The 8,344-nt window shown below is 39.3% G+C and overlaps 1 protein-coding gene across 1 annotated transcript; it reads left to right on the plus strand.

Annotated features, from left to right (window-relative positions):
* Positions 1–801: 801 nt before the first annotated feature.
* Positions 802–6,171, plus strand: slc2a1c (solute carrier family 2 member 1c; the record flags this gene model as incomplete). Its single annotated transcript, XM_079261662.1, has 9 exons — positions 802–936; positions 1,606–1,766; positions 1,842–2,082; positions 3,124–3,286; positions 3,535–3,719; positions 3,939–4,040; positions 4,174–4,275; positions 5,345–5,548; positions 5,992–6,171. The coding sequence occupies 9 exons, from the start codon at positions 802–804 to the stop codon at positions 6,169–6,171; spliced, it is 1,473 nt and encodes a 490-aa protein (XP_079117788.1).
* Positions 6,172–8,344: the final 2,173 nt, after the last annotated feature.

An 8,344-nucleotide genomic window follows, 5' to 3' on the forward strand; every position in this document is an offset into this window, starting at 1 on the left:
TTACCATTTCAGTGTTTTTTAAGCCAGTGATCATGAACATCTCATAGTCAATGATCCAGCTTTAAACTTGTTCTAGCATCAAAACTAAAGCCATCAATCTGACAGCTAAAGTCTGAGTTAACCTAGGTCATGCAACATGACAATGAGCTTAAATACAGCCGATAAATCAATAGCAAATGGACTAAAAAGAAGAGAATAAAAGTGTTGCAATGATCCAAGTCTAGACCTCAATGTGACTGAAATGCCTCTAAAGAGAGTTGTGCATAGTTTTGTTTGCACAAATGTAAGCAAAGAAAACTTAATGGACAATGAACATTGTAAAAAAAAAAAAAAAAACTGTGTTGGTCCTATAAAACAGTACAAGACACTGAGAAAATGACTGCTGCAGCTTATTGCTAAAGATGTTGCTATGAGCCACTGAATCAGGAAACACCCTGAGTTTTCATGCACTACTTCTGCAATTAGGCATTAATTTTGTTGCACAAATAACTAGAAAAGCAGTCGGAGATTGCAACTCTACGCCAAGGCCTTTAAAAAGCTCCTGGATACAAACGGTGATCCGGATCACCACAAAATTAAATAAGTTCTTCCTTTGTTACATTTCCAACAACTCCTGAAAATTTCATGAAAATCCATCTGTAACTTTTTGAGTTATCTTGAACAAAAAGAGACAAACATCAACTCCTTGGTGGAGGTAGTAACAGAATATGCTGTGCACTTTTTTCTTTTGTTTTTTTTTTGTTTTTTTATATACCTGGTTTTACAAACCATTACAATATCTACTATGAGAAATGCTACTGCATGAATGAAGACATTGTGAACTTTTTGCTGTTGCAGAGCCATCTAACAGCCACACTCCTGACCTCCATCCTGGCAGCAGTGCTCGGCTCGCTGCAGATTGGCTACCACACCGGTAATGTCAATGCTCCAGCCAAGGTGAGCAGGACAACAGAGCGTCAGTGATTCATCATGCCCTCTCAGTTTCACGCCTACTCTCATAATCACAGTCAAAAATTTAATAATGATAACAGAATAATTTCCTTTTTTCCTCCTAAACTGACCAGTTTAACTTGTCAATTCTACAAAAAGTCTCATTTAAGTTTCCCCACAGAGCTTTAATGGAAAATTAAAATTCTCAAAAAGCATCTAAGGCATGATAATTCCCAACAAAGCACCACATAAAAAACAGACTCAACATGACCCAGAACATCAGATAGTAGCTGCCAGTCTGGCGGGTTGTTCGTAGTGAGCCTACAACCACATTTATCAGCAACACGAAGGGGAACCTGGACGCTGGGCTGACTTTCAAACAAATATTACACAACCTCGATAAAACACTGAATCAATGTAGCAATCTCCTGAAAGTTTCTGATTCATATCCAGACATGGCCTCTTCGTCTGGCGGGGTTTTGTTTTTTCACAGCTAGATTCCATTAAACTCAAACTGAGGCAGGTCCTCCAGACTTGAACAAACATACCTTTGATGGCTTCTTTTACATTTGCAGTATCTTTTTCTTCAACAGAAGCACAGTCTATATGTGTGTGTGCCTAATTTAGTTATTTACTGCGTGTAAAACATCGTCTCTCCTTCTTGCTGATGTTTAGATCATTGAAGAGTTTTTCAACCACACCTGGCGATCCAGACACAACCAGTCGATGCCAGATCACAGCCTGACTCTGCTGTGGTCCCTCTCTGTCAGTATTAAAGATTTTGGAGCTTTACTGGGCTCACTGGGAGTCAAATTCCTGGCAGATTCTTATGGCAGGTACAGTACGAGAGGCAGAAATATGAGTCGAATCTCAATCAATGTCTTTAATCTTCATTTTTCTTTTTCCTGCAGGCGTAACTCCATCCTGATAGTAAATGCTCTGTCTGTGGCAGGAGCATGTATCATGTTTTCCTCCAAAGTCAGCGAGTCATTTGAGGTTCTCATCCTCGGACGGCTGGTGTTTGGGCTCTTCTGTGGTCTAGTGATGAGCCTTAACCCTCTTTACATCCAGGAAGTGTCTCCCACCAGTCTGAGAGGGGCCTTTGCGACTCTCAACCAGGTGTCCTTCGCCTCTGGCATCCTGGTGGGAATGGTGAGCATGGTTCTGGCAAACATCTGATTTGAAACTAGATATAGGTCGGTGTGCGCGCACAGATAGAGATCACCACCTTACATGTCCTCAAATTCATTACAAAGTGATATTTGGAGACAGAACATAAAATGGCTACATTGCAAAACTGTGCATTTGAGCGAATTAAGACTTCAAAGTTGTGCAGTATCTACACTTTTCTCACTCATTTACCAAGAAAAATGTTACTTTTGTCTTGATAAGTCATTATCTTTATTTTTTTACATCTTTTATAATGTTAATTTGGCCACTTGTGCTTTTAAGGAGGGAGGATACTTTTGTTGATGATGCAAACAAAGCATACATTAATACTACAAGTTCAAGACTCTCTCAATTTACCTTTATATTTCACTTTTATATGGAGTGTTTGGAGTTAAAACATAATGTTAACATTAAAAAAAATCTAAGATTGGCCTGTTTGTGTCTATGTGTGTGAATATGTAGGTACATGCGTCTATATAGGCAAATGCGTATGGGTGTATATGCAGATGTCTGTTTTTTCCTTCTTCCTATTTCTTTCTCTGTCTTTTTCTCTGTCTCTATGAGGTGTTTTCTTTCTCTTTCACTTTAACTTTCTGTTGCTCCTATCCTCTCTGGTCTGGTCCAGCAATAGAAACTCAAAAGTTTACACAAAATAAATAAAGAAATAAAAGGAAAATCTAGAAAATCAAGGGGATCATCATATCAGTAATGCTCCCCTTGGCAAAATAAATGCTCAGCAGAACACAGCATCCAGATCATCATTCTGCTTGTTTAAATGCTGGACAAGACAAAAAAAAAACAAAAAAAAAAAACACATTTTAAAAAAATTCCACCAAACGTTTATGTAAATAAAATAAAATCTGAAAGGGTTTCCACTTTTTGCCATTTATGGCTCCCATCATGTAACGTGAATGCTACAGTATAGAAACAACCTATGAAAAGGTTATTAAGTCATAATTAATGCTATTTACATCTCTTTTGAGTTTTGAAGATGTAAACAGAGAGTTTCTGTGTTTGCTGCAGGTGGTTGGTTTGGACACAATGCTGGGTACAGAACACAGCTGGGCCTTGATGCTGTCTCTGTCTGTCATCCCAGCACTGACACAGTATGTGGTTCTGCCTTTCTGTCCTGAAAGCCCTCGTTACCTGCTCATTAACCGGGGAGAGGAAAGCCAAGCAGAAGTTGGTGGGTCCCACCCAAGTTTATATTTAATTTCATTTAGCCATTAAACTGACTCTGTGTTATGTCACTCTGCAGCTGAGCAGGAAAAGATTCTAATTAGAGAATAAGTTAATATTTTGTTTTATATGCACTAGTTGTAAGTGACATTTAAAATTCAAAACATCAAAATACCTTTAATGCACTCTTATAAATCAGCCATAGCTGTTTTACACTTCTACAATTTCCTAAAAGAAGATGATTTAACCCTGCAGCCCTGCAGAGGCTGCGAAGCAGAGCAGACAAGGTGTTCAGTGAGCTGGAAGAGATGAAAGAGGAGGCAGCACACACTCAGAGCGGCGTCACCGTCCACGATTTCTTTAAGAAACGCAGCTACAGGCAGCCAATCATCATCGTCCTGGTCGTCAACTTGGGCAGTCAGCTTTCTGGATTCAATGCGGTCAGTCACTGTTACCTTTTCCATCACACAACACAGAGGCTTGTTTACTTTACAGAGCTACAGCTCTGAAGTATTCTATGAATTATTCAACCTCAGCATTTTCACTACTCATACTCCAGCTCAGAAATGGAGGCAGTGTCTCGGAGAATTCCTAAAGAGCCCAGAAAGATGCCCCAGTAACCTACAAAGATGAGAGTAATTCCTCCTTTTTACTTCCAGATTATTAATTATTCCACCAGAATGTTCCAGGCCAAGTTTGATGAGGCCAAATATCTGACTCTGGGTGTGGGAGCTGTCAACGTTACTTTCACTTTGGTAGCGGTGAGCACAAAAATGACTACAATTTAGATTCATCATTGTATTGATGTGTCAATATCGATCAATTTAAAATTACACTTATATTATTATACAACTCATAAAGGGAGATAAGATATGAACCTTTTCCTTCATACAGTTCTTCCTGATGGAGCGGGCAGGCAGGAGGAGGCTGCTGCTGATTGGTTTCATCTCCATAGCTGTGTGCAACTTAGTCATGACTGTAGTCGATTCTGTCCTGGTAAGATTGTTATCTTCATTTGTGTTGCGGCTAACTGTCCAACGCCATTATCTACTTAGCCGCTGCAGGCTAAACACGGGAGATATTGATGATGCGCACTAAGATGTATGTTCTCCGTATTGCGTTTGTTTATTTTTATAGTTACTTTAAATAAATTACAATGAACAAACAATACGCAGAGCAAAAACATCTACAGTAATTGTGGTCAACAAAAAATTTACTCCCGAGCTCACCCCACTTCTGCACCCTTACAGCCAAAACGATGCGCTCAGGTCAGTGCAACTATTTGTAATGTGTGCGTTCACACCCAAAGTGACACACCCTCCACCCAAGTGCCAATCAAGCCTGTACACATCAGCATATTCGCAGACATTCATGACTTGTAATATGGCTCCTACATTTTGTACTGAAAAAGTCTTGTACATGAAAGAAAAAGATGCACATTTACATTTTTTACATGACTGAGATAAATGAAAATGAATAAAAGAAAAGAAAAACAGCTTTTCTTGGCTGTTTAAATGTGCAGTGTGTGACAAAAATCAAAGTTCAATAACAGTAAAATTTCATGTATCATTAATAAAAAGTGATTCTATTGTTATTTAATTAAGTTGCTAAAACAACTCTTAGTTTTCATTCTTTTACAATCATCCATTCTAAGCTGCCATATTTGTGCCAACATTTTTACTACGGTGTCTCTGAACAGACAAACAACTGTGTGTGTGAAACGAGAACCCTGTGTGCTTTAAAACTGCAGCACCGGCTTTGTTTAATAGAAGCTAGAGCAACATTTCGGACATGTAATCTTAAAAAGGCACCAAAAACATTAACCTGTAGTTCAGTCACTGCTGCACCTGAGTCCACTGGATCCTGGAAGAATTTTGGCCCCTGACGGCTACCGTCCATTCAGAACCGTGCTTTGTATTTAAATGAGTTTCTATGCCTAACTTTACGCCTAGATGTCAGTAATTCTTATACACTGCACCTTTAAGACCAAGATAAATGCTAAAACATTTGTATGATAAAACTATCAGCACATGACGGAGACGTTCCTCTTGCATGCTCTGTACAGCACTTGGCTCCAGAACTGCGAAGCCTACAGGTCCTGTTGGTTTTCTGCCTGATCTCAGCATACGAGTTAGGCCCCGGGCCCATCTCCTGGTTCATTGCTGCTGAGCTGTTTGACCAGCCGGGCAGACCCATCGCCATGGCCTTCACCAGCATGCTCAACTGGGGAGGGAAGTTTGTTCTGGCTCTCGTCTTTCCTCCGTTATTGGTGCGTTTACATTACACACCCACATGCTGCATGACCAAGTTAGACGTCTGGGGAAACTTCAGAGGTGGTTTTTTCAGGCTTGGGCCAGATCGCGTACTCCCTAGAGACATTGCTGTTAAACGCAAGTTATAAATCTGTCCATACTATTGTTTACAAGACGTATGTGCGTTTGGTAAAACAGAGATAAATCTTGTACAGTTAATATTTGATGAACATAAATCTTTTGAATCAGGTTGATGTAATCTAATGAGTAATGAAGTTAACTGTTATCCAGGGGAAACAGTGCTTCAGTGCAGGAGAAACAGCTGCCATCTTGAAGCAGAGACCAGGGAACTAAATAAAACAATTCCTTTTTTTTAATTCTTCTTCAGATGTGTTTTGCAGATGTTCTGATCTTGTGGCTTTATACTTTTATCTTAGTAGTGTCCTTGTGTCTCTCACAGAAAATCTGTGGCGCTTATATCTACCTTCTTTTCATGGTTGTGGCTCTGATCGCCTTCACCTTCACCTGGATTCGCCTCCCGGAGACAAAAGGCCGGACGTTTGATGACATTGCTGAGGAGTTCAGAGGAGCTGATAGCATCCCTTTGCACAACAGCACCGGATTCAACACTTTCACCTGAAACTGTGCCTGTCACTCCTGCCTATAGTTACTATCTGGATCAGTCCAGTGTGCAACAAGAACTCTCACCTATCTGCAACAAGTTTTTAATATTCATCATTTATCTTCTGAAGATATCGATGCACCGACTCATTACCCTTATGTTCTCCATTCTGCCTCATCTAATGTGTTTTCAACAACATACATCTAATTTTGAGATAGAAAATGTATAATTGTTTTATATACTGTATATATCATAGTTTTTTAGGCTTTTTGTTACTGCTGTGTTTGTATTTTGTGAAGAATCGGGTATGGAGTCTGTGGGAGGGGTGGGGGGTGGACAGCAGACATTCCTACTGTCTAAGTAAGACATTAATACAAACTTGGTATTTCTTTTAGGTCACAAAGAAAACTTTTGTCCTGTTAGATTCATCTGAGAAGGACAGAAAACAATCAGGACATTTTAACAAAGGTTGTTTGAACAATTTGGCACAACTTAAGGAAAATTGTTTGGTCTGCTGCTACTTAGGACAGATAAAATATTAGGATTTTTTTTTAAATCCTTGTTGGTATTTTTGGTTCAGATTGTTTTGTTGTTTGTACCAGGTGATCAAACTTTCTGTGAATTAAATACTATACCACACTTATTATTATAATACATTATATCTGATTATACATCAAGTTCTAATTTATATGAACCAGTAAATACTTGACGACAGTCCTCTCCAGTCCCTCTGCAAACAATGGTTTTTCTGCAATACAGACATGGAGAACTGCAAGTTATTACTGGTCTGTGAAATCTCACATATCTGCTAGATGTCTGTGAAAACCAACTACAGCTCTGAGGACTGAATATTCAATCCAGTGGTATCTTATGAGTCTTGCAAACTGCAGAGGGATGAATGACCCTGAATTACAACAAACTGATAAGGATGATGGATGGATGGACGACCCCTCTGTGGTGAAGTATGGAAACAGTGCCATCTAGTGGACCAAAATGTACAGAACATGTTGCAGATAGAAAAAGCGGGGAAACCAATAAAAAAAAAAAAAAAGAAAAGAAACAAAGAAAACACAGAAGAAGACTATTATTCAGTGTGACATGTTTTGTATCTGACTGTCGAACTGTCCAGGTTGTACCCCGCCTCTCGCCCAAAGACTGCTGGTTCCAGCTCCCCTACAACCCTTCATCCAACTAAGTGGTTTGGATAATGAATGAATGAATGAATGATCCATTAAAGTGTTTGATGAAAATCAACTCCCAACTAATATTCAAACAATGTCTTATAACTTGACTGGAGGTAAAGTACAAACATTTACCTCCTGCAGGTGGAGACAGATGTCAGAAAATGTCCTCAGACCCTGAATCAGAGCTGAACTTCCTGCTTGTTGCTATAAAAGGAGAGCTGTGTGAATTTTCCTGTCATAACTTTGTAAAAATGAAGCTTTCTCAAATACGCAAGATAATAATTATGATCTGCGTGTATTGTTTGTTTCATCTACCTGTAAATAATGGTAAACAATACAACAACATTCAGAAAGAAGACAATGCCAGACAGAATTTGTTGCATTTAACATCTTGTCTTTCTCTGTAGATGTCGACCAAACTCCTCCGTTCATCATAAAGAAAGCTGGTGAAACTGTGAACAGCGAGATAAAATGTTCACACAACAGAACCTATAATGAGGTTATTCTGTGGTACAAACAGGACAAACTCAAAGCTCTGAAGCTCCTGGGGTATCTGAACCTGGAGTTTAGAAATGTAGAAGAAGACGTGAAAGGGAAAATCAGCTTTGATGGAAACGCCCGCAAACAGTCAAGCCTCAACATTTCTGATGTTGAGCCGAGCGACAGTGCTGTGTATTTCTGTGCTGCCAGGAGACACAATGCTGCAAATTCCCTAAAACTCAATGCAAAAACCTTCTTATAACTGTTTCACACACAGTAGTTGTCAGGCTGCTGAACACCTGCAGCCAGCCACAAACTCAACCACGACTTTATCAACTATTCTGATTTCCTCTGACGCCACGTCTCTTATTTCAAGGAAACGTGTTATTAATTTAAAAAAAATCTTGAAGTGTTATTTTATGATTGTCCTGTGTTTAAACTATTTTATGTGGCTATGTGTGTGTGTGTGCAGCACTCTGGCCACTTTGGCTTTTAAAGTGTTCTATAAATAAAGAGGAGTTGAGATT

This window comes from Telmatherina bonti (genome assembly GCF_933228915.1).
Source record: "Telmatherina bonti genome assembly, chromosome: 22".
Classification (NCBI taxonomy): Eukaryota; Metazoa; Chordata; class Actinopteri; order Atheriniformes; family Telmatherinidae; genus Telmatherina; species Telmatherina bonti.